At 42.1% G+C, this 27,725-nt stretch overlaps 1 protein-coding gene and 1 pseudogene across 7 annotated transcripts in view; one reads left to right on the forward strand and one right to left on the reverse strand.

Annotated features, from left to right (window-relative positions):
* The window catches only part of RGS7 (regulator of G protein signaling 7), a 581,011-nt gene that overhangs the window by 484,074 nt on the left and 69,212 nt on the right, over positions 1-27,725 (reverse strand). For 4 of the 7 annotated variants that reach the window (XM_025430511.3, XM_025430510.3, XM_049112368.1 and 1 more), the window contains exons 1-2: positions 12,064-12,223; positions 10,851-10,977 (exon numbers count right to left, since the gene is read on the reverse strand). In XM_025430511.3, coding sequence (XP_025286296.1) covers positions 10,851-10,928 — 78 coding nt within the window. In that variant the 5' untranslated portion in view covers positions 10,929-10,977; positions 12,064-12,223. Of the gene's footprint in view, positions 1-10,850; positions 10,978-11,096; positions 11,273-12,063; positions 12,224-27,725 lie in introns of those variants that run through there. The other 3 variants (XM_035719390.2, XM_049112367.1, XM_049112369.1) reach the window with 3 other exon arrangements.
* On the forward strand, positions 1,495-2,650 carry LOC112648712 (ribosome biogenesis protein NSA2 homolog; annotated as a pseudogene).

A 27,725-nucleotide genomic window follows, 5' to 3' on the forward strand; every position in this document is an offset into this window, starting at 1 on the left:
ATTCCAAGCACTTTAAATCTCTTTTATCTGGAAGCTTCTGGTTTTTTTCTCAGTCTTGTTAGGAACTGGAATGGCTGTGATACATCTCGAAGGTGCAACAACATGGAGATTAGCTGAAATGTCTCCGACATCAGCAAATCAACCAAGCACCTGTGAGAGCCCTTCCTGGATGGTATCCACAGGCTTCAGTCCTACAACCGCATCATCTCACCTTAGGAGAGCCACCCTCTCCAGACACTGAAAGTTTCTGCAGGATGAGAAAATAAACTAGATAAGCAGCTGATGTCATTTATCATAATATCTACCATCTCTTTAAGAGGCCATCGTCTTCCTTCAAAACGTCACTGCTATTTTGTCCTCTTAAAAAATCATTTGGGGAGCCCTACTTTTTTGCAAGCACTGTGTGTGTCAAGTGTCAGACTCAGTATAGCATATTCTTTTATCTCTTCTCTTGGGTTTGATGCTATTTCCCTGAAAGTCTTCACTTCTTATACTCTGTCAAATACAACCATCATTAGCCACATGGGGTTATTTAAATCTAAATTAAAACTAAGTGTAACTTAAAATGGCAGGTCCCAGGTAGCCACATTTCAAGTGTCTGACTGCCCCCTGTGGCTGGTGGTGACCATATCAGACAGTCCATGTAAAGACATTTCCATCATGGTAGGAAGTTCTATTGGACAGTGCTGCCACAGAGCATCATGTTCTATGTCTTCATCTGCCTAGAATTTTAGCTACAATCAAATCAATAACAGAGCTATTCCCAGAGTGGGGCAGACCAAGCTCCTGACCTTATCATTCCTGGGGTTCCAAAAGCTAGAGTATAGTGGAAGGGAAAAGGAATCTAATAATCTATGTCTTGTGAGTGGTCAGGCATCCTGTGGTAGGTAACCCAAGGATGCCACAGAGTAACCAGGGTGCTGATTCCTTACTGACACTGATACAAACACAAGGACTTACTGTATTTGTTGAGAGAGAGAGAGAGAACATGAAGAACAGAGGTTCAGGGCAGCCTGGGTGGCTCAGCGGTTTAGCGCCGCCTTCAGCCCAGGGCCCGATCCTGGAGACCCGGGATTGAGTCCCACGTCGGGCTTCCTGCATGGAGCCTTCTTCTCCCTCTGCCTGTGTCTCTGCTTCTCTCTGTGTCTCTCATGAATAAATAAATTAAATAAATAAATAAAAAACAAAGGTTCAGAACCAACGCGTAGTGCTTTCTCTGGTGCCAGTCATTTTAGAACTGTCTCTCCTGTCACAGGTTATGTGGAGTCTGCTCATGGATCTGTAAGACCTGAACATTGAGAGCTTCTTGGTGTCCAGAGACAGAGAGAGAGAGAGAAAACGTGAAGAACAGAGGTTCAGAAGCAATGTATTGTGCTTTCTCTGGCACCAGTGATTTTAGAACTGTCTCTCCTATCCCAAGATATGTGGAGTCAGCTCATGGGTCTGTGAGACCTGAACATTGAAAGCTTTTTGGTGTACCCAGTGGCTCCATGGATGGCATTATGCTATGGCTATTGTTCAGATTACCATGAAAAAAAGAGAAAGATGGACCATCAAGAGGCTCATGAGGATTCAAAGAAGGCAAAAAAAGATGATTGGCCAGAAAGCTAAGCTCTACCATAAACAGTGCCATACTGAGAATATATCTACGAAAAGACTATCAAGATGCATGAAAAGAGACACACCAAACAAAAGAATGATGGAAAGACTCCACAAGGGGCAGTACCTGCATATCTACTGGACAGGAAGGGACAGTCTCCAGCTAAATATTTTCCAATATGATTAAAGAAAAACAAAAAGAGAAAGTGGGAATATGGGAAGTTCCTTTCCCCAAAGGAAGAAACTGAAGTATTAAAATTTATTCAAACAGAAAAGAGAAAGAAGAAAGCATGGAGAGGATTGTTACTAAAGCCTGCTGTGTTGGTAATGGCTTTACTCAAAAACCACCTAAATATAAAAGATTCATTAGGACAATGAGCTTATGTGTCAAAAAGACCCATGTAACACATCCTGAACTAAGAGCCACCTTTTGGGGTGCCTGGGTGGCTCAGTGTTGAGCATCTGCCAGGTCACGATCTGGAGTCCTGGGATCAAGTTCTACATCAGCCTCCCTGTGGAAAGCCTGCTTCTCTCTCTACCTATGTCTCTCCCTTTCTCTGTGTATCACTCATGAATAAACAAATAAAATCTTTAAAAAAAAAAAAAAAAGGAAATCCACCATTTGCCTGCCAGTGTTTGGTGTAAAAAAGGATCCCTCGGGATCCCTGGGTGGCGCAGCGGTTTAGCGCCTGCCTTTGGCCCAGGGCGCGATCCTGGAGACCCAGGATCAAATCCCACGTCGGGCTCCCAGTTCATGGAGCCCGCTTCTCCCTCTGCCTGTGTCTCTGCCTCTCTCTCTCTCTCTCTCTGTGTGTGTAACTATCATAAATAAATTTTAAAAATCTAAAAAAAAAAAAAAAAAGGATCCCTCATCTCCATATTATACAACTTTAGGTGTTATTACCAAAGGTATTGTCCTTGAGGTGAATAGGTGAATACAAGTGAGTTGGGCCTTGCGACACAAGGAGGCAAGGTTATTTGGGGGAAAATATGGCAGGTTACCAACAATCCTGAAAATGATGGATGCATGACTGTAGTCTTGCTGCTTTGACAGCAGCTTACAAAACAGAACTCCTTATAATTACTGCAGACTACACACCAATCAGGAAAGCCACCATTACTGTGGTGGTTCTGAATACCACCAAACAGCCTTACATATCTGCAGTCATCAAGAGACCTATTTATCCTACTGTTAAAAAAAAAAAAAAAATTAAAATAAGGGCGCCTGGGTGGCATAGTTGGTTAAGTGTCAGCCTGTTGGTTTCAGCTCAGGTCATGATCTCAGGGTCCTGGGATGGAGCCCGCAGACAGCTCTGTGCTCAGCACACAGTCTGCTTGAGATTCTTTCTCTCTGCCCCTTTCTCCACTCACCAGCACATGCTCTCTCGCTCTAAAATAAATAAATAAATATTTAAAAAGAAACATTAAAATAACCCAGTTTCACAAATAATAATAATAATGTTAAAAGAAAAAGCCATCGAAAGACAAAGTCCCAAATTCAAGCTGTATGACTGCAGACAAATTATCTAATCCTAAATTTCATCATCTGCAAAATGAAAAAGTAGACAAATTCAAAGTTCCTTTTCACTTCTGAAATTCCTAGATTCAAAGGCTTTATTTAGTTTATATAATATCCAAAGAACTGCACAGACTTCAGAGATACATAAGATATCAAAAAACTTATTAAAAAGTAGAAGCTGGCAAAAAAAAAAAAAAAAGGAGAGACTAGCTACTAAATAATATTAGAAAGGACGTTATAAGTGTCATGAAAATGGTACTACCAAAGCATCCTACAGAATCTGCCTCCCTAATTATCAAGGAAATAACATGAAATATTATGAAAACGTTCACCTTTTTCCCTTTGTCAAAAAACTTAACAACCTAGTGGTTCACATCACACATAAGGTGTTTAATAATTTTAACTAAATAAACAGGAATCATAATTACTATTATTGTTGTTATAGTATTTATTGAGGATCTAATATATGTTAGGGTATCTACAAGACAGTTCCTGAGATAATTCATTTTACCATCAAACAGCTCTATGAAAGGAGCATCTTTGGTTTACATTACTTTATAGATAAGGAAACTGAGGTGAAAGGAGTTAGTTGCTAACCCACAACCATACAGGTAAACATCGGCAGAGGCAAGATTTAAAACCAAGACCACCCAACTGTACTTCACATGCTTCTTCTGCTTCAGCACATTGGCTCCTAAGAAAACATTTACTTGCTAATCACCAGAAAGGACATAAAATGAGAAGGCTCCTACACTTATTCCTAAGAACCCAGCTAATGGCACAAAGCTGCCATTTCCCTCCATATTTTTCAGAAGACAGAACAGCAACTTATTTCTCTGGATGAGTTCCTCAGACAAAATATTTCAGCCTAGACCAGGTGGCAATTTTAATGGAATTGGAACCAAGTTCATGAATGTCTATTAGAGTTCCAATGTCCTGAGACCTTTGTTAATTGAATTAGACACAAAACAAGGGGAATTGAAAAGAGGATAAGTTAAATTTTCATATAGCCTTGGGCAAATGGCAGAAAGAAGTGGGCCTTTTTTTCCCTAAGGAACCGAGTACCCACTTTATCATTTACAATTATTTTATAATTAGATTGGTATTTTGTAAAACAGAAGTCCCTGTCACCCTGACCTTCTAATGCCTCCTTTTCACTGCTATGAAAGGGGGAGCGAGAGCCAAGTATCTGTGTTACTTATTCTTCACAATTCTATTTTTCAAGGAGATTTAATATTTATTATGTCACTAAACTATCCAAATCCAAAATATTTCCATATTCTCCGCAGTGATCACATTCCATCACCCACACCACCTAAAAATACCCTGCTTTCCATCACTCAGTAGAACCACAAAGGCTATTAGGAGGCAGTAAAATCCCTAGATAGCTTCTCTTTCCTACATCTTCACTCTCTTCTGATCAATTAGGTTCGTGGAGGCTGGAGGTGGGAAATAAAGGAAATAAAATTTAGGCCACAAATCCTTATCTTAATCCCACAAATAGCACTGGCAAGCAACAACTGGTGAGGGAAAAGCTCAACTGTGGAAGGCTTTCCTGCTCTGAACGCAGGTTAATTATTATCCAAAATCCATCATTGAATTATTACTCATAAAATGTCTACTTCTCAGCAAAAACATCACAGATGATAGTCCTATTCTATCTCAGGGCAACTGTCAGTATTTATGTAACTGAGAGGAAAATCGGTCGGCATTTGATTCAGACAGATTAAATTCGTATTTATAGTAGATAATATCCCTTAGTCCAGAAAGGTACTTTCAAATAATCTAATACATAGACGACCTTCCATTTTGGAATTTTTCAGCAATGGCAAGACATATCTCCTGGTCTCTGCCTCCCATTGAAACCCCTAATTTAGAAATCTGAGGGCTTAAAGGCTTCTGTGATGATCTACTTGCAAACATCCCCCACTTTTCTCATGGGCCTTTCTCTTATCAGTTATAAATATTCTTCCCCAGCACCCTAAACCTAGAAAGACCAAGATAAGAAAGGTTCAAAAGTGCCAATGTTTTTTTTTTAATTTATTTTTTTATTGGTGTTCAATTTACTAACATACAGAATAACCCCCAGTGCCCGTCACCCATTCACTCCCACCCCCGCCCTCCTCCCCTTCTACCACCCCTAGTTCGTTTCCCAGAGTTAGCAGTCTTTACGCACTGTCTCCCTTTCTGATATTTCCCACACATTTCTTCTCCCTTCCCTTATATTCCCTTTCACTATTGTTTATATTCCCCAAATGAATGAGAACATATAATGTTTGTCCTTCTCCGACTGACTTACTTCACTCAGCATAATACCCTCCAGTTCCATCCACGTTGAAGCAAATGGTGGGTATTTGTCATTTCTAATAGCTGAGTAATATTCCATTGTATACATAGACCACATCTTCTTTATCCACTCATCTTTCGATGGACACCGAGGCTCCTTCCACAGTTTGGCTATCGTGGCCATTGCTGCTATAAACATCGGGGTGCAGGTGTCCCGGCGTTTCATTGCATTTGTATCTTTGGGGTAAATCCCCCACAGTGCAATTGCTGGGTCGTAGGGCAGGTATATTTTTAACTGTTTGAGGAACCTCCACACAGTTTTCCAGAGTGGCTGCACCGGTTTGGCGCCTGCCTTTGGCCCAGGGCGTGATCCTGGAGACCCAGGATCGAATCCCACATCGGGCTCCCGGTGCATGGAGCCTGCTTCTCCCTCTGCCTGTGTCTCTGCCTCTCTCTCTCTCTCTCTCTCTCTCTCTCTCTCTCTCTGTGACTATCATAAATAAATAAAAATTAAAAAAAAAAAAAGGGATCCCTGGGTGGCGCAGCGGTTTGGTTATTTTTTTATAATGGAGTTCAAGGCCACTATCCATAGCCTGTCCTTGACACCCAAGGTTAACCAGATTGGAAAATCCTAAAGAGACAAAAGCACTGAGTTAATGCAAAAAATGTCAGCCAACTCCACCCCTAAGACTAAGAACGGAACGGGCTCGATTCCTTCCAAAGAAGCAGTAAGTCCCTCTCCTTTCTTATGGGTATGTGTACTCTCATGGAACAGACGGACTTCACGAATAGCTTTCAAAGGCAAGGTCTAGATAAAGTCAATCAGCATAGGTGATTGTCCTACTAGGGTGACATCTCCCATGGCACCTTTTTGCAGGAAAGGCCAGTGGGCCCCTCTTGCTCTTCAAGAACAGAGCAGTTGGTCGCCAAGGACTAACCTTTTGCCACACCACATACACAGCAACATACTGAACCTCATGGCACATATGTGACCAAGTTTAAAAGCACCCTTCCAAGAGCCTGTGCCTAACAGGTACCCAAACAAGGCTGGAATCTGCTATCTTCTCCAAAAGGCATCATTTTTTCTTTTACAACTAAACTAAGCATGATCACAAGGAAAACTTACCTTCACTCTGAGGTCTGTTTTGAAAAGAAGAAATTAAAAGAAGCAACTGGAAAGACTGTGAGTACATGGAAGATGAAGAGAAGAGATGAACACAGGACAAAGGAGAGGGTGGGCAGAGACGAGGACGTGAGGTGAGGGCACAGGTGTGGTGGACATGCAGATTAGCTATCTCCAAAAACATGTTCCTCCCACTAAGGTAGCAAACAAGGAAAACATTTTTTATTTTTTCTTCTGGCACCTGGAGCATAAATGATTGCTGCAGTAATATCAGAAATTATTGGTCATTTTGAGCATTCTTGCTAGTGAGAAGTCAGCATTCCAGCCAATTTGAGAAACTGGCCCCAAGGTGCCCTAGATATTTTGTTTTTCAAATGCAGGAATGTCAGCTGCTGGACAAAAAGTGATGTATACTGTCTAGTGGGCAGCATGCTGGCCAGACACCAAATTTGGAATGTGTCTCCCCGTACTTTTGGTTCCAGCTCAGCCATCCTCTACAGCCAGTGCCACACCCTGGAACGAGGACTCTGCCCAGAACACAGCAAGAATGCAAGCAGTATTTGGGCTTCATTAACCCAAAACAAAACTGAGTTCTAAGCCTTCACCTCTACAAATGTTTCTAGAAGCTAGCCTAAAGCCAAGGCAAGTTAGAGATAGGTGGGTCTCTTCTTAAAGAAGTTGATTACTTCTAATTCCATTCTAGTTAAGGCTTATCTGAAGGGAGCCTAGAAAGCCCCAAAATTAAATGTGGCTGGGCTGCATATAATGAGCTTTTAAATAAGGTGTTCTCAAATACATAAAATGGCATAACCACTCTAACTTTAATCACATCCTTATTTAAAAAAAAAAACACAGCATGATGAGTTGAAAAATTGATAAGGCACATATTTTGTCCATATGGATTTTTAACTTGTACTTACAACATCAAATGAAGCCTACAGAGACCCTTCACTTTTAAAATTCTTTTAGTGAAGTATAATTAACTTGCAATGTTATATTAGTTTCAGGTGTACAACATACAGATACAATTCTATATTGGAATTGTGCTCACCACAGTAAGTGTCATCACCATTTATCACCATACAATATTATTACAATATTATTGACTATATTCCCTATGCCATACTCTTCATCTCTATTTTATAACTGGGAGTTTGTATCTCTTAATCCCATTTATCTAGTTCATCCATCTTTCCACCTGAGATCCCTCACATGAAGCCAAGAAGCTTCATGTGAAATATGAATATCCCAGACTTACCTGCAGGTGCCAACCTTGACCATGAGGCAGCATTACTATTGACCACAGCCTGCACCACAGTGGCACTCACTCTGCTTGGAGCATGATCATTTTACACACTGTACATTTTTCCCCTAACATCACTACAGAATTCTCCATGGAAAAGAGACCTTTGAAATTTTTCTATCATTTGGAGAAATCCTATAACCTGTATGAGGATAATCATACTAGGGAGAGGGACACTTGACAAACACAAGAAAGGCATGCATCTCAGCTCTTTTCTGTGCATTCCACTTTGCTAACCATTCACTACTTCCTCTCTCTCACAGGAACATTACTATGCGTCATTCATAACCTATCCAGACAAAATGGAAACAGCACATGCATATCTTAGGTGCGTGTAAATCACCAGAATCCTTACAGTAAACAGGAGATGGCCTGTGGGGGGAGGGGAAATGGTGAGAACACTATGAATGTTTCCAGCCTAGAGCCTACTTCCAAGAACCACGCTGCAATAGTGTAGCAGAAGTAGAAAACTGGCATGAATTGATAAGACAGCAATTAATCCACTCTCTCCACTGTTACTGAGCAATGTGCTGTTGGTACCGAAGTTCTTTTCTAAACATGATTGACTCCATGATTGATAAGCATTTGTAATGGAGTGCTTCTTCCTTTAAGCAGCTGGAGCAGATGAAATATCCTAGCAACATATAGTAGTCTACACCACTCTCCAACTATTTTGCTGTTCTTCATATTAATATTTGGCCTCTACTGAAAATACATTAAATGTAAAGCCCATTGAACACAGAAGACACAAGAAATGGGTAAAATGGTCAAATGAAACCATGATGTCGGACTGTATGTCTCCACACAGACAGATGTGTGTCTCATTACATGAATTATCTAGTATTTATACATGATTATTTGTATCAAAAACACAAAATACATAAGCATAGGGAATAAAAGGAATAGACAGGCAATCCATAGTTATGAATTGGGAGTATGAATTACTGAATGGAGTTATTTTTTCTACTAACGATTTATCAGAGAAATAATTTCTAAAAATAAATTGTGTCAACTTAAACAAAGAGCTAATAAAAAGATGACAGAATAAGTAGCACAAGCAATTCCAAGTTTAACCAACAAAATTATGTTTAAAAAATGAGGTATTATACTCTCATCCTGAAGCAATACTGTCAACTTATAAGTAGCACTAGCAGCAATCTGGTGCCTTACAACACCTTATAGAATAAATTCAAAATTAGCAATAAGAAGCTCAGGTATACTATATAACCTAATAACTATTTCTAAAACCCCTAGCCTCATTTTTTTCATTTATTCTCATAATAATTGACTAAATGAGACACGCGGATACATGTCACACTGTTCATTTCTAATCAAGATAAGCATTAGGTGTCCAATCAACGTAGCCTTAATCTTCTGTAAGGAACCAGAAAAATATAGTATGACTGAATAAAAGCAGCTAACTATTGTAATTTTACATCCAAAAGTCCAGCTCTTCACAGGTACACACCTATAAGATAGAATTTACAACTGCCACCTCTTGCATATTAAAATAGTAAAAGCATACCAAACAATAAAAACATTAAAACTTATTTAAAAAACACATAACTGCCCTCCAAATAGCTCTTCTCAGAACAAACTCTATACAGAATGGGCAAATATCCAGTTATTTCAATTCATGTAGGAATACGATAGTAACAATTTAGGCACAAGTGGATTATGCTCTTAATTTATCCAGTTCAGATGCTTTAGATCTAAAATAGGCAACTAATCTCCAATTTTTATTTCCTATCATACTGTTTTGTCCCAGACACATAAAACTGCATTCACAGGTATACAACCTAGTACTGTCTGTAAGGCTAGAGAAAAAAATTGCTAACATTGTGTCAGGATGTTCATGAACCTTCACAGTAAAGCAATAACAATATTCCCTCAAACACATATTCGTCACCACCTCTAAGTGATTTTGGCCCACATAGCAGGAGAGTTTAGATTTAGTACAGGTGAAGGTAGCATATAGCTTTACAATTGCATTCATGAAAGAACATATACAAACTTATCCTGAACTCCTCAATGAGCTCATACTAATTAAACCTTTAACAATTTTCTTGATTCCAAGGTATGATTTCCTTTTTGTCACTGCTAACATTTACACTGAAATCTTGCCCAATAAGTACTACAGATAATACACCAAAAAAAATAATAATCCCAGCATAAAATGCAATAGAAACGATTGGTACAGAAGTTAAAGAATATCGCTTCCTTTATCTTAGTAACATGGTTGGTTGTGACCAGAATGAAGTTACCTAAGCAACCACTCTAAAGCACACACAATATTCAAATGCACCTTTATTATGGTGGCTCAGTGTCTAGAAGTTTGTTGCTGATAGCATGTATAAAACTGTCAGATGAGTTTCTGGGAAAAAAAAACTGAGTATAAAAGTTTATTTAATGGTCATATGCCACTAGGACTTAAATACCCATAAACAAAATCATAAAAATAAAATGACCCAAAGTAAAAAATAACTTAGGCTAAGACAAAAAAAAAAAAAGAAAGAAAAATGAGAGTTGTTTAGTCACAAGTAAAATCTTTAAACCAACCATAGATTCACAAGCACATCCCCTCTTGTTGCAGAACAGCAAAGTGGTCTTTTCATTTCTAAAATGTTACACATTTACATAATCCTTACAACCCAAATGCTGGGGGGGGGTTATGAAAAAGCTTCTAAAAACTATTATGGATGCATAAAATCACACATTTAACAAAATATGTGGGATGCCCAAAGTTGCTGATACTGCTGATCGCAGCTTAATCTGTGTGAAATCAGCAGGGAAAGAAGAGGGCAGAGTAAGGCTGGCCTCATGTACTTCACTGGGTCTCTACACAGTAGGGAATACCAGATTATCTTCAAGTATTGTGTGCTATACTTGTGCTGTATTTGGTAATTTGGGAAATCTATGAGGCCACAAAGTAGATACATACACTAGACGGGGGGGAGGGGGGGGCAACAAAACCCAAGCCAAAAGTTTCCCTCTCTCCAAGAAAGTGAAGAAATTCTTACCTTTCTGTACACCAGCATGTTGGGCGATTCATCTGCCACCCCGTTGCTGGTCTGCCCGTAATTATTCCCCTGGGCCATGTCACCCCACACTTGGTGCGCTCTCAAATACTGGGATTAGTGGTCTGCGCTGCAAAGGGTGCAAAGGGTTAGGGAGACTTCAGTGAAATGCAAACGGCAGTGCTCAAGAGGGGTGACTTGAAGCCTCTTCAGAATCCACAGCACCCACCCCACATGGAGCATACTTACATGTCAGGGCTAGCTGGAGGAAGTGGCACAGAAAGTGTTTGTTTGGTTTTTTGTTTGTTTTTTTTTTTAAATCTGAATTTACACCTACAGTACCCTCAGGAAGTTGTAAGAAATGACAATGTTTTAGTTAGAATAGTCGTTTGGCAATGGTTTTAACTGACTTTGATCTTCTGGATACTCATTTGAAAAAGTGTCTGATGCTCACCTAAACAAAAAGAAAAAGAAAGAAAAAAAAAAAAAAAGAAAGAAAACCCCCACGGTCACCATGTCTGCGCTAGAGTTCTCTTGTTTCCCAACACTTGCATCTCGACTTGATGGTGTTTTCCCGAAAGGGCGGAAAGGCAGCAGCAGCCTGTGGCCGACGCGGGCTCCCAGGTATCTGGCCGTTCCCCCACGGGCAGCGAGCGCCTCAGGCAGGCCCACTCCGCGCGGAGGGTGTGTGTGTGTGTGTGTGTGTGTGTGTGTGTGTGTGTCCCACACGGAGCCCGAGGAGCCTTGCCCACTTCCACCTGCCGGCGCTGCCCGGCCCCCGCCCCAGCCCCGGCCCCGCTCCCGCTCTCCACTCCACTTGGGAAGTCAGGACGGTCCCCGCCCAGGAGGCACCGGGCTCCGTCCCGGCCGCGGGCAGTCACCTGGGTCGCCGTGGGGAGCCGCAGCCTGCCTGCAGGAACCTCGCGGCCACCGGCCCGAGGGGGAAAACCAGGGAGCCCCAGCTCCCGCCGCCCCGCTCTCCCGGCCGCACAGATGGCAGCAGGTTCAGCACCGCGGACCGGGGCGAGCGCGGCGCCCGCAGCCGGCAGCCCGCAGCCCGCAGCCCGCAGCCCGCAGCCCGCAGCCCGGCCGGGGCGCGCGGGGCTCCCGGGGCGGGCGCGCGGCGGGGGCGCCGAGGGAGGGTGGGTGCGGGGCGCGCGGGGCGGCGGGGCGCGCGGGGCGGCGCTGCCTCCCCCCTCCCGCCGCCCGGATTTACCTCCTCGGCCAAGGTCACGGCCCCGCGGCGTCTGCCCTCCGGGGCGGGCTGGGAGCCGGCGCTGTCAGCTGGCGGCGAGCGGAGCAGCGAGAGGGGGCAGCCTCATCACACTCGGCGGATGCGGAACCGCGCCGCCCGGGCGACCGCCGCCGCCGCCGCCGCCGCCACCGCCGCCGCCGCCGCCGCCGCCACCACCGTGCACGGGCGGCCCCGGCAGCCCGCCGCTCGCGCCCGCTCCCCCCCGCGCCCCGCCGCCCGGCCGGCAGCTCCCTCCGCCGCTCTGCTCCGGGCGCGGGGACCCGCCGGGCGCGCGCGGGAGCCGAGACGCCGGCCCGTGCGCGCGCCTGGGAGGCGGGAGGCGGGAGGCGGGAGGCGGGAGGCGGGAGGCGGGAGGAGGGCGGTCACGTGGGCCCGGCGGCCGGAGGTGCGGGCTCGCAGGCGCGGGGCTGTGCGCGTCCGCCCCGCCCGGGCCCCTGGGGGCACTCGCCGCGGGGCCGGCGGAGTCGGCGCGGCGGGCGGCGGCCGGAAGGGCAGGGCGGGCGGGCGGATGGAGGGATGCAGGGATGGAGGGATGGAGGCACGGAGGGATGCAGGGAGCCCCGCGCCGCCGGAGCGCTTCATCACGTGCCTGCTGGCGCCGCCGACAGTGCGAGGGCAGCAGATGATTGATGATCGCCGGGCTTAACTGACGGGAAGACAGAGATCCCGGAGAGTCCCGGGAGGGACGAAAATGGCCAGGACCAGTGGAGCCACCCAGCCTGTTGCCTGCGGCGTTCACAGCTTCCTCCCAAGTTTAAGACACGGGACGCGCTGCGCGGGCAGGCTGCGGGCTGGAGCTGGAGACCTCAGCACCTGTGACACCGAAGGGCCGTCCCCAGTGCGCGCCGCCTCCCGGGAGGGCGGCGCTGCGGGGACCCACCTGCCCGCGCCGCCCTCCCCCTGTCGCGGGTCTCCAAGAAGGCCTGGGGTGCTGATCCCAAGGAATTGTTCTTCAGGTCCATGTCACTGATTCCTCTGTAAGGATTACAACGACGTGAAGGGAAAAAATCGCTGTTGTCCCAATTATGGTAAAGAAACTTGGGTCTCTGGCTTTCTGGGGCAGGTTTGGGAAGCTATAAATATCTGAAAATCCCTTTCCTCAGCTGTGCCAGGTGTGGAGGAGAGACAGCAGATAAGCGAGGCAGCCCCTTCCGAACCCCCTACACCTAAACAGAATAGAAGGTACCCCTGGCAGGGACAGCTGCTCAGAGCACACCCAGCGCCGCAGGGTCCAATGCGTTTTTCCCCAGGTCCACCCAGGCAGGAAGGTTTCACCCAAGGACCAGAGTTATCTAACGTATCCTCTGTTCTGAATACTACAGGGCAAAGGATACCATCCCAAATTGCTTTACACACACCCTAGTCTGACCCATGCCCCACTCCCCGCCCCCACCACCACCACCACCAGTTCCCCAAATCTCTACAATGTGTACTCTGGAAAGTATGCTGTTTTTCATAAAAATTCCCATTTAAAAAAATCCTTCTCTACTCTTTCCTTAATATTCATGCTGTAGCCGGGACCTACCTCTTCCCCTTTGCTCAGTCTACTTCTGGGAAGTTGACATGAATGGAATTAATAAATTTGGGAGGATTACTGGACATGCTAACTCATCCTGACCATTTTTCCTCTTAAGGGGAAACTGCCTGAAGGAAGCAGGTTTTCTCCTTTGCATCACTAGAAAAGGTTCTAACCCCCCATGCTCAGCACTGATGGATCTTTCCCACGAATGAGCAAACTAACTGAATAGAGAGGCAACTGTATATATTTTATACATGGGGTGTAAAATACACCCCAGCTGCATGGGACGACCCCATCCATCTATCCATCGTATAGATATGATATGTGTATGTATATCTACATATATATAATCTTGCATAAGGTATCTATATGTAGATATAGCCATGTATAAAATCTCCCTTGACACACTTTCCACTTATTCTTGCTCTAGTTTTTGGCTTTCTTTGGCACCAAGAACTTCCTCTCCTCTTATTTTGTCTTGAGCTCATTCTATTCTGGCAACAACCTCCATGTTACTAAACCAATAGTGAATTCTCAATTATCATATCAAATGACTTTTCAGCAAAAGTTAATGTTCATCTCTTTCATATTCTCAAAAACCTTCTACATTTAGCTGCCAGGACACCAACGTCTATTATTTCTCCTCTGCATTACTGGTTGCTATTTCTCAGTTACTCTTTAGCTTTCTCATCCCTAAATTTTGGAGTGCCTCAGAGCTCAGTCTTTGGGCCTCTTCTCCTCAACTTACACGTACTCCCTAAGTAAGCTAAATCATACTCCTACCTTTAAATGCTACCTAAATACTAATAACTTTCAAATGTATACTCTAGTGTAGGTCTGTGCTCTGAAATCCAGACACCTACCTAATTAACATCTCTACTTGGATATCTCATTGGTGTCTGAGTCACCTTCATAACAAAAAGGATAATATCAGTTTAAGATTTTATTTTTATTTATTTGAAAGAGAGCAAGAGCGAAAAAGAGAGAGCAGGAGCAAGGGGAAGGGCAGAGGGAGAAGCAGACTCACCCTGAGCAGGGGGCTGATGAAGGGCAGGTCCCAGGACCCTGGGACCATGACCTGAGCCGAAGGCAGATGCTTAACCAGCTGAGCCACCCAGGCTCCCCGGATATTGTCTGTTTAGCTCATTGTCATGTATCCCAAGCATAGTAAGGTTTCTCGCCCACAGTAGATGCATGTTAACTAAATGAATCAATGTACCTAATGGCAATAATCTGACACATAATTTTTATATTTGGTAATACATAGTTTACATTATTATTTCATTTAACCCCCTAAAATCCTGGTTGTAATTGTTATCTCTTATACATCAATACACCAACAAGGGAGGGGAAGTTGAGAGGTTAAGTAAACTGCCCCCATTCCACCCACACAACCCCTAAGTGGCTGTGATGGTTTGTACTGTGGCAACTTAATTAGCTGGAACTACATTTCCCAGGATCCACCTCCCTGTATTAAAGTGAGGAGAGGAATTTGTGCAAGACTGGGAAAGCAGAGTGAGACGGTACCTATTCCTCTCTGAAGGTCTTTGCAGTTTGTGTGTTGGCACGTGCTGAGTCCCAGAAGTCTCTAGCATGTCTTTGTTCTCCCTCACTTCATGTTCAGATGTTCCAAATTCTTTACCCTCCTGAGGGCAGCACCACACACTTCACAAAAACCTGAATGTGGACCTGCAGGGGCAGTAGCCTCACAAAGACCACAGCTTGCCATCGACTTTTCTGCCAGCTCCCCTGTATAGTCCCCCTCCATGGCTCCTCAGCTTCCCCAGTAAGCCCATCCACTTGCCTAAGACCCCGGGGAGGTGGAGCGGTTAGTAGAGTCTTTTCTCAGATCTTTCAATTCCTTCTTCTAGAAAATAACTTCCCCAGCTTCCCTCACAATTATGTAGGGTCTTGTTCCAATAATACACCTCATACTCCATTGTATTCATAGTGCTTCTACTTCTCTGACTGAATGGCTGGCAGAGATCAAATCCAAGTCTTCCAGTCCTTTTCACTATTCCGTGAGAAATCCAAGTTAGAGATACAAAAACCTTAAAGCCAATGTCACATGAAAGTGAAATACTGAACAACAAAAGTATCAAAGGGGTTGACATTCCAATCAGGCTCTTCAAGGACTAATAGGAGGTCTACATGGAAGATGACAAAGGGAGGAGTTTCTAGTAAGGCCCAAAGACCAATTCTGAAGCCCATTAAGACAATTACCATCATAAGACAACCATTTCTTGAAGTCCCACTATCTTTAAACACATTCAGATATTCTTACCATTTCTGACAAAATTTACCCCACAAGCAACTAAAGTTCAAGTTAGGAAACTTGACCTGGATTGTATGCCTTCTGAATATCAGAGTCTACACTCAAACACACTGCTGTGTGACTCCAAAGTCCTACTGAAAAACATGGGGTGTAAAATGCTTCTAGCAACAGAATGAATTTTTAAAAATCTGAGGATCTCCCATGAAGATTCTTGTCATTCTATTTATTATCTGTCTCATCTCTCCTCTCACCTGTCTTTCCTCCACAGCCCTAATGCAAACCTTTCTTTCTGGGCATTAATGATTCAAGGCAGTTTATGGCTACTTATGGTTGCAAGGCAAATATGGAGGAAGATTCGAGGAATAGCATAGTTCACCATTTCTTCCTTTGTTACGGTTAAGCTTTATTTGACAACTCATCGTTTGTTTATTGTGCATTGGGACCAAAATTATGTTCATCACCTTAATGTTCCTAGGACTCACATTTTTTCCATATATAACCTGAGGGAATTAGACTAGATCATCTCTCAAAACCCAATTGGATCTTAGAACATAAGATTTAAATATGTTCTCTTTTGTACTTTCCTCCTACATAATGTCCCTTTATGTTATAAACAGCAAACAGCATGGATATTGTGGGGTGTTTTGCTGTTTCTTTTCTTTCCAAAACCATGTAAATATGTGGTCCTCAGCTATCATCATTCAAAAGCATTTTTTTAACCATTTTCCTTATGGATCTTATGTTTTGTGATATTTCTGTCAAACAAACTAAATTGTGGAATGTAATAATGCATCTATTTTTCTATGCCACATAGAACTTCTGAGTACTAGACAAAAGCCCTTTTACTTCACTAGGTAAATATAATTCCACCCCAAATAATGATATTTAAGGATTTTGTTGTTATTGTTTTGTTTGTTTGTTTTTAGCTTCAGCAATCTTATCTTGGAAAAAAGGAGAATTTGACTTATATTTTTGAAATATTGGACATAGTTGTAGTAGTTTGCTAAGACTGTTGTAACAAAGTATCACAAACCAAGAGGCTTAAACAGAAATATATTGTCTCATGGTTCTAGAGACTAGAAGTCCAAAACCAAGGTGCAGGCAGAGTTGGTTTCTTCTGAGGACTCTGAAGGAAAGATTTGTTCCAGGCCACTATCCTTGGCTTGTACATGCCTGCCTCTTCCTATGTCTCTTCACATTGCCTTCTGTGTTTTTCTGTGTCCAAATTTCTCCTTTGTATAAGAATACCAGCCATATTGGATTTGGGCCCACCCTGCTGACCTCATTGTAACCTCATTACCTCTCTAAAGACCCCATCTCCAGACAAGGTCACCCCATGAGGTATAGGGGGTTAGAACTCCAAAGTTATCTTTTCTGAGGGTGACACAATATAACCCATAACAACAGCATTTATTTTTGCAAATATTTATGGAGCTCTAGGATTTATGAAGTGTGAATTACCTCCTTCCTCCTTCCATTAAACAGACACTTTTTCATGTTGTACATGAAAAAGTCTTCTCATATATGTTATATAACATGTACACATGGAGTATATATATGAAGAATATAAATATAATAGGTGACTTTTGCCCTCAAGAAGTTTCCAGTCTAGTTCAGAGGATAAAATTTCTCTTTCTCAGTTTACACGCAGTCCAATCCACAAATCCATTTAGCTCTACCTGCAAACTATGTCCAGAATTCTCACCACCTCCTCTGCTCCCACCCTGGTTTAAGCCAAGATTAATCTCTCCTGGGTGAAGATAATGACTCAACTGCTCTCTCTGCTCCCATCCTTTCCCATCTACATCTATTCCCAACATAGTAGCCAGTGATCACTTTAAAATGAAGTCATGTCACTTCTCCATGTAAAATCCTCCAATGACACCGGATGCCACTCAAAGTATCTTCAAAAAGCTTGTGAGACTCTCATGATCTGACATGATGTTACCTCTTCTGACCTCAATGTATGCTACTCTCCTTACTCATTCTATTTCAGTCACAGTGCCCTCTTTGATTGTTTAAATATTTCAGGCATGAAACTGCCACAGGATATTTTCTCTGGCTATTCCTCCTGCTCCTCCCTTTTTTTCTTCAAATATTTACTCAAATGGCACCCTGTCCGTGAAGCCTATTCTACATGCCTTAACTAAGATTATGTAGTCTCCTGGGCACCTGGGTGTTTCAATCAGTTAAGCATCCAACTCTTGGTTTCAGCTCAGGTCATGATTTTAGGGTCGTGAGATCAAGCCCCAAGTCCATGCTCAGTATGGACCTGCTTAAGATTCTCTCTCTCTCTTTCTCTTTCTCTCTCTCCCACTCCCTTTGCCCCCCAACTCACACTTTCTCTATCTCTCTTAAAAAAAAAAGTCTATGTACTCTCCTTGCACTCCCCTTTCTCATTACACTGTTTTATTTGCTTTCCAAAGCATCTATCACCTTTTAGCATACTGTAATATTTTATTGATTGTGTTTGTGTCTGTCTCCCCCTGAAAGAAATTAAGTTCTGTGAGGTCATGGATTTTTCCTCTCCCATTCACTGCTGTATTCCCAGGGTCTAGAACAGGATATGGCAAACAGTTGGCACCCAATAATTATTTGCTGATTTATTGTGGATAAATCCATGAACATGATTCTGTTGAAAGACTGGATGGACAGAAGAATCCAGTTAACAGCTTTAATGAAAGTGAATAAGCATCAGGTTTCACTGTGGATTGAAATGATCCACCTTTCAGACCTGTTTCCTGTGTGTTATGAAGGGGGAGAATTATTCCTTTCCCCACCACACACCCACTTTACAGAAGAATGGTTAAGAATTAATTAAATGGTAATGTGGAAAAGGCATTTTGAATTTCTAGGAGAAAGCATTTTATTAATTTGAGGTTTTTATTACATGAAAGAATTGTAAGTGACACAGGAGCATGCAGAAAGAGGAGAACAATGTTGAAGGGATTACACTGTTCACAATATGGCACTGGCGTTTTAAGAGATAATTGATTTGAGACTGATATAAGCAGAGTGAAAAAAGAAAAGTGGTTTGAGAAATCTTACCCCAAGGACAGGTTTTTAAAAAATGCCTTCTTTGCTGTAGTCAATTATTTATAGCACAATACCCTTATTAATGAATTGCTCTCCACTTTTACCATGCTTTTGTCCATTTTATGACCATTTTCCTGCTAATTAGAGCTTCCATAGCAATGTCAGAGGGCTAAAGAAGAAGAGTACAAACCAAAATGTGTCCTTATCAGGAGATGATACCTCTCTCCTTTCTGTTGAAATGTTTAAACTCTGATCTAGATTACTTCCAGAATGACACCATTTTTAAATGTTATATATTTTTCGGTTAATTGGAAAATTAGCTGAGCATGTACTATGAGTGGGACACCATGTACTAATTGGAAAGAAACACGATACATGTTGAGTTTGTTACTGCACTTTCATTTTTGGAATGGTGGACTAGAAGTAGAAACAGCATCAGGACATCTGAGTGTTAGCCCCGACTCCACTACTTAAAAGCTAAATCACATTGGGCAAGTGACTTGACCATCCCAAGCTCCAGTTTCCTTAATTACAAAACTATCATTTGCTTTCTCTTACTCTACTGTGAAAATCTTTTTATTCCAGGGCAAACGAAGTATTTGGAAAGACAGCCTGGTAGTGATCATATTGACCACATCAGAAGAAGCAGTCGCCTTGAAATAGACCATCACTTCTGCTGCTTTGACACCAGGGGTGGCTATAGTTACAGTAATTGAAAACAGTCCACCCAACAGGCAGCGTATGGTATCTAGAATGTAATGAAAACCAAGTGACAGGATCAGAATGCACAACAAGAGATCAAACTTAGTACCTCTGCAGGATGGCTAAGCATGGCAAGAACAGGCCACATCTGGAGCTTTCATTAGGCAGCAGGGCTGGTGTTGGGATGCCTGGGAGCACAGCATCCCCAGCCAGATGAGGGCCACTATGGTCATGACCCCAGAAGGTGGGAAAACACAGAGCAACTCATTTCCTATGTGGTTTCTAACCACTTATCTGGGAACAGTCTTCAAATTGGAAATGATAGAAGACATGATTAGAATAATAAATAATAAAAGTGGGAGGGATAATCCTCAAATAATAAACACAGAAACCAGACTTCGATGAAGTGAACTTTCTTTCTCAAGGTTTATACAGCTCAGCAGAGTTAGAGCCAGAACTTAAATCCAGTCTTACATTCCAAATCTTATGCTTCTCACATTATGTGATGTTGCCTCTAAAAGGCAACCAGGACTCTGGGAAAGGAGGAAGGGTACTTGATTGTTGTAAAAAGTTTGCCTCCAGAGTCAGAGCAGTTCCAGTCATTTGCCCTGGGGGAATTTGGAAGTGAAATTCTCAGGAACTTCTAAAGTGTGGTAGAGAAGAGATAACAGCAAAATAGAGCCCACTTGCCTGAAATAAGGGAGAAAATGGATATCTAAATCAAATTGGTACACAGACCCTATCCATAGGAAAGTTCTATCATAGAATTCAATAAATGTTTATTAAGTCCCCATAATACCAGGCACTATGTTAGTCTCTGGTAATGAACAGACCTTCCCAAGACAGAGTCCAGTAGAAGGGACAAATGGGTCACTCACTGTAGTGTGATATGTTCAGTGCATGTGCATACAAAGTGTTAAGAAAGCACACAGATGAGAGTCAAGGACATTTTATCAGTCTCTAAAACTGATGGGAATCTTCCAGATGGACAAAGAGGAGAAATAGCACAGAAGCACTTCAAGTGGGTGAAAGAACATGTGCTAAATTATAGAAACATGAGTAAGGAGGAATGTTTGATGAACAGCAGATTGTTCACTATGGCTGGTTTCAAAGAGAGGGAATGCCTTTGATAGAGACGAAGTTGGTATATAAATTGGAGACAGATTGTGAAGAACCTACAGCTCATGCTGGGAAGATTGAGCTTTAAGCAATCAAAAAGTAGATGAGTTTTGAAAACTTTAAGAGAAAAGTGGTGATCACAAAGAGTCAATGAGAGCCCGCCAAGCACATGTCACACAGATTAGCTTCATGTCCTCTGTAAGTATGGTCTCCTGACTGGTGAATTTGGGCTATATGACAAAAATATATGGTATGCAACAGTTCTTCTGTGATAACTTTGTAAACGTGATGGTAAAATCAGTTTAACAGTTTGTTGAACTCATAACAGACTAAATAAGATCAGCAACAAGAGCACTGATTAACTGACCAAGACACACCCAGAAGGAGAACTTTGTGGGAAAGATTGAGAATTCTGACCTTAGAATTTCTCTCTTCTGACTGGGCATATGTATAGTCACTGTATGACAGGTATAAATAACTCACTTATCAGGTTTGTAAGTGGCACAAAGCTATGAGGAATAGCTAATGCACTGGATAATGGCAGTGGGACCCAAAGAGATCAAGGCAGACTAGAATGATGGGCTGAACCACATAAAAGGGAAAATCACATGGAGAAATAGTAAGCCTCATATCCAGATGGAAGAGAGCTGGATTAGCACTAAATACAGGATGGACAAGGCGTGACTGAACATCATTTCAAATGAAAAAGACACAAGGTTTTTGTTTGTTTTGGTTGTACTTGAAAGCAAACTCAACATTGTTCAAAAAGAGCACGCATCTGCCCCCCAAAAAGCTACTCTAATGACTGGAAGAAAGAGACATTTTATTGGTGAAAAAAGGGACTTGAATGATTTGGGATAATTATCTGAAAACATTAAAGGACCTTCAGGTGGAGAAAGAATCAAACAATCTTTCAAGCCCCAGAGGACAAACTTCAATCTAATGGGTAGAAGTCTCAGGCTGATAGATTTCATTTCAACAGCAGGAAATAGTTTCTAACAGTAAAGTTGTTTGGCCTTAAGAAGGAGGTCAGTCTCACATCCTTGGAAGCATCTGAGGGCACCTGGTTGACTCCAGTCTGCAAGAGCTAGTTGCTACATTGAGAATGCTGGTCTAGGCGACCTCCCTGTGGTCTGACTACAAGATGAGATGGCATAGAAGGAAGTGATTTGAAAACTGAACACTACCATTTCCTTAGGACGATGTAAAGTGATTTTGATCTAAACTGAGACAAGAATGACATGAGATCTTTAAAATGATTGCTGAGTGATGCCAATAACACAGTCTCTCTTTGAGTTCATTTTGGGCTTCAGCGGTGTCAGGGAAGACCTCACGTGAGAAAGGATACTTACTTAGCTGTGAACATTGGGTAGATGGAAAGGGAACATAGTGGCTGCTGCTCAAGTATGACCATGACGGAGGCTGCATACGCAGGAACACTTACTACCTATCTTCATTTGGTTGGTCTGCACCACATGATTGTTTTAAATGCACCTGCCGGTCAGATGCTTAGAGGTCCTCAGGAGATGCTGATTTTATCCTGCTCAGAGCAAGAGGGCACCTGCTCACCTGAAGCCAAGCCTCACTTGTAATTCCCTGATTCTCCATCATTTCTTTTATATATTGCCTGGAACTTCCAGCTAGCCAAGCATTAGCATTACTGAATTTTTATAAATCTACCTTGTGTAGGGATCCCTGGGTGGCGCAGCGGTTTGGCGCCTGCCTTTGGCCCAGGGCCGGATCCGGGAGACCCTGGATCGATTCCCACGTCGGGCTCCCGGTGCATGGAGCCTGCTTCTCCCTCTGCCTGTGTCTCTGCCTCTCTCTCTCTCTCTCTCTCTCTCTCTCTGTGTGTGACTATCATAAATAAATAAAAATTTTAAAAAAATTTAAAAAAATAAAAATAAATCTACCTTGTGTTAAGAAGAAATAGTGAAAGAAAATAAAAAGAAGGAATGGAAAGCCTTACTTAAATTACAAAATACACTTCTATAATTGATTTTTAAAAATACATTCAGGAACTTGACCCTAAGTTAGTTTGCTATGTCCAACTTTGAATATCATAAGAAGGCAAGTCTGATGAGAAGAATAACACTGTAATTCAAAGACTGTAAAGCAACCTAAGGTAAAGAGCTTGGCACCTGAATTAAGATTCTCTGCATGCTGTGTAGTTTTCTCTCATACTACATTAGTCGTCTTCTCTTCAGCTTTCAATCTACTTGGCACAGGGTAGTGTTCTACAATCTCCTTAAATATTAGACCCTTTTATTTCTTATCATGGGTTATTCCATGGATAATTGTTCAAGGTATGAAAATCCATATTACTTACCTTTGATTAATAGAGCTCATTAACTAGATACCTGGAAAACAAAGCTGTTTTTTTTTTTTTTTTTTTTTCAAGATTCCCAGGGTAACCAGTGGGCCCCTGAGCAGCAGGCCAAGCCCCTGGGTCCATCTCTTTCAGTCCCCTCAGACTTCTAAACACATGTCACTGAGCCTCCCAAATACCTCAACTCTTAAATCTAACATCTATCTATTTCCTGATTGGCAAAAAAGTTTTGAGTTTTGTTTTTGTTCAGATGTCTGAGCTCTGCATGTTGAGAAAGAGGTGACCACTTGAGGGAGCAGCAGAAGGAATGCTAGAATGTGCAACCCTGCCCCTCGCAAGGGCTATGGCACTCCAGGCCTGCAGACTGATCTGGTCTAAGGAGCTTCCTCTCTTTTCAGACCCATAGGTGAGTTTACATTCAAGTCACCCATGTAAACTAAACACCCAAACCTCCATCCCAAAGAAGCATAAGTTGGACTCAAAGACAGCTGACGCAATTCTTACCTGACCAAGGACAGAACAGTCTTGCTAGGAGTCCCTTAGGAGAAGACCCAAAGTTCTCAACTCAACCACTGCAGGTAGAGGGAAGCTGAGCAGCCACCAAAAGAACTCCTGAATATTCCCCAATATCTGCCCCAGATATAGCAGTATTTTTCCAACTCACTCAATCCTTTATTCATTAAGCATCTACCCTATGCCTGAGAAGTTTCTGAATGAATGCCAGAGCCCAAGTTGTTGCAGAATTCTTTAGACCCAAAACAGGAACCAGAGAGCCACTCAAGTGCCCCACAGGGCATCTCTTCCTGGCTCACCTTTGCTGCCCTGGCTACTTCCTCTATCCTATGCTGAATTCATCCAGTTCAATGGTTTTAAATGCCGATATGCTGATGACACTCCAATTTACACAGCCAGTCTTGATTTCTCCTACCTCAGAGCTCTAAACACATTTCCAACTATTTACTTGACATCTTCACTGCGACACTTAATTCCTATTAAAGAGATTCAAGAAAGAACTAGTTTCCCAACCTACATCCCCAGTTTTTCTTTTCCCAGAATTCCCCATATGAGTAAGTAGGGCAGTCTTTTCCCAGCTACACACACACACACACACACACACAAAATCTAAAAATGATTCAATTAAGTCATAATCCTTCTTTTTTCTGCACTTACAAGTTCTGTCAATATAGATCAAAATAAATATCATGTCAAGATAATTCAATTTTCCCACTTTGCCTGCCACTTCCTCATTTAAGACATTAGTATCTCCTACATAAACTACTTAAGTAGCCTCCTGACTGGCTGTTTTATCAGCATTCTCCAGATAAAACCAGAGTGGTATATCTAAAATATGTAATATATCATGATGATGTTCAGCAGCTTAAATCTTTCAATAGCTTCTCAATTCCCTTAGAATAAACTCTAAACCTCTCCCTCTAATTTACAAGTCATCTGACCCCTCATAACCTCTCCGAGTTCATCTTAACATTCATTCCCTTCCGCTCAAAACTCAAGAGGTTATCATCTCTGTATCTTTTTATTGCATATTTTAACATCTCTTATTCTTTTTTTTTTAAGATGTATCTCTTTATTTTTGAGAGAAGGAGAGAGAGGAGAGAGTGCGTGCACACCAGTACAAACAGGAGAAGGGGCAGAAGGAGGAGAGAGAATCTTCAAGCTGACTCCCTACTTAATGTGGAGCCCCACCTGGAGCTTATCCCAGGACCCTGAAATCATGACCTAAGCCAAAATCAAGAGCCACCACTTAACCAATTGAACTTCTCTTATACTTGAAAGGCTTAAATATGATAAAAGTTAAAAGCATCCATTTTCTTAAGCATTATTTTTCATTACTATCACTCTGATTAGTAAACCAAAAATTTGGAAACACTTTTCCACTAACTGGAGAATTCTTTAGACCAAGGATAATAGTGGCAACTTCATACCAACACATTTGTGGGATTTGGCGGAGAACAGAGAAACCAGTTTGAAAGATGATTTTTGTCCTGCAGCAGATTTCCTAATCTATTTTCCTAATTCTTTAAGCTTATGAATAATTTATTGAACAGTCTGAATCTGCTAGAAACAATTTTTTTAAACCTCTACTCTGCCTTCAACTGTTCTATGACAAATCTCCCATTTTTTTCCCCTTAGTGAAATCACAGGCAGACCCAAAGCCTTGGTTTAAAACTTTGTAATCGGGATCCCTGGGTGGCACAGTGGTTTAGCGCCTGCCTTTGGCCCAGGGCGCGATCCTGGAGACCTGGGATGGAATTCCACGTCGGGCCCGGTGCATGGAGCCTGCTTCTCCCTCTGCCTATGTCTCTGCCTCTCTCTCTCTCTATGTGTGTGACTATCATAAATAAATTAAAATTTTAAAAAAAGATTAAAAAAAAAAAACTTTGTAATCACATTGAATTTAACACTCACTTCCTCCTAGCCCACACTGATTTAGACCTGAGGGACCAGGAGTGATGGGATTGGGCTTCTCTTGTATACCCCTCCTCTCCTTGCTCAGAGTCACTCTCCCTCCTAGTGTGCTAGGAATCAACATCGCTACAGTCCTCTCATAAGCAACGGTTGCTGGTTCTTTGTGGCTGTCTGTGTAGTGAGTGCTCAGATGGTGGCTTTTCTGTGGGGCCCATGGTGTGTGTCTTGTGCAAGGCCCTTTTGGAAGGGGTCTCTGACCCGTCGAGTTCCCTGATGTAGGAAATTCATTCTTGCTTGAATTACTCCCATAAGGTCCCACCTTGGTGGTCTATTCCAGAACTGCCCAGTAGTAAGTTTCCCTTACCTGTGGCCATCCCTTTTAAGTGACATGTTTGCAAGAATGCTCAGTCCTGGCTACTTTTGTCATGTCTACTGACTGCTCTATGAGAAATCCGCATATCCTTATCTCACTCTTCAAATTCTGAGAATTCAAACTGCTGCTGCTTCTCCACTTTCCACCTGCCACTTCTCTCCAATTCTCTTTTCCCCCTGTTCCCATAGGCATGGAAGCAGGCCACCACTTACTCTGCAACCATGCACCTAGAAGTAAGATGTTACTTCCATCCATTATTTGGTGTTGGGGGTGGAAAATCCCCAGAACTTCCCAAATAGTTCAATATTCTTTCTTTTTATTACTGGTGTATAATTGGAACACAATATCCTATTAGTTTTCAGCCATTCAATATTTTTACACATTATGAAATGATCCCCATGAGAAACCTAGTTATCATCTATCAGCACACAAAGTCATCACAATGTTATTGACTATGTGCTCTACGCTGTACACCACATCCCCATGACTTATTTATTTTATAGTTGAAAGTTTATACCTCTTAGTCCCCTTCACCTATTTTAACCACTCCTACAACCCATTCCCTTCTGGTAACCAACAGTTTGTTTCCTATGTTTACAGGTTTGCTTTTGTTTTGTTTTGTTTATTCATGTTTTATTTTTTAGATTCCATATATAAGTGAGATTATGTGGTATTTGTTTTACTCCGTCTATGTCATTTAGCATAATACCATCCAGGTCCATCCATGTTAGTACAAATGCAAGATCTCATTCTTTTTTTATGGCTGATTAATATTCCATTGCATATATATACCACATCTTCTTTATCCACTCATTAGTGGATGGACACTTGGGCTGCTTCCATATCTTGGCTATTATAAACATTACTGAAATGAACACAGGAATGTACATATCTCTTCAAACTGGTGTTTTTGTTTTCTTTGCAAAATACCCAAAAGCGGTGTTGCTCAGCCATATGGTATTTCTATTTTTAATCTTTTGAGGAACATCTATACAGTTTTCCATAGTGATTGCATCAATTTAAATTCCTGCCAACAGTGTATGAGGGTTCATTTTTCTCTATATATTCACCAACACCTGTTATTTTTTGTCTTTTTGATAATAGCCAATCTGACATGTGTGAGGTGATATCTCATTATCATTTTGATTTGCATTTCCTTAACGATCAGTGATGTTTAGCATCCTTTAACATGAAAAGATGCTTTTCACAGTCCGTGGGCTGTCTTCTTTGGAAAAATGTCTATTCAAATCTTTTATCTACTCTATAATGTCTTTTGTATTTTTGATATTTAGTTGTATACGTTCTTCACATATCTTGGATATTAACTCTTTATTGGATGTATGCAAATATCTTCTCCTATTTACTAGGTCGCCTTTTTGATTTGTTGATGATTTCCTTCACTTCGCAAAAGCTTTTTAGATAAATTTAGTCCTATTTACTTGTTTTAGCTTTTGTTGCCATTGCCTGAGGCTGCTCTCAGAAAATATTGCTAAAACCAATGTCAAAGAGCTGTTGATGTTTTCTTCTAGGGTTTTAATGGTTTCAGATCTTACACTCAAATCTTTAATCCATTTTGAAGTAATTTTCTATATAATGTAAAATAGTGGTCTAGTTTCATCCTACAGCATATAGCTGATCAGTTTTCCCAACACCATTTATTAAAAAGGCTGCCTTTTCCCCCATTGTATATTCTTACCACCCTTGTCATAGATTAATTGATCATATATATGTGGCTTTATTTATGGAATCTCCATTTTATTCCATTTATGTATGTGTCTGTTTTCATGCCAGTATGGTACTGTTTTGGCTACCATAGTTTTGTAGTATCGTTTGAAATCAGAGC

Source organism: Canis lupus, chromosome 7 (assembly GCF_003254725.2).
Source record: "Canis lupus dingo isolate Sandy chromosome 7, ASM325472v2, whole genome shotgun sequence".
NCBI classification, from domain to species: domain Eukaryota; kingdom Metazoa; phylum Chordata; class Mammalia; order Carnivora; family Canidae; genus Canis; species Canis lupus.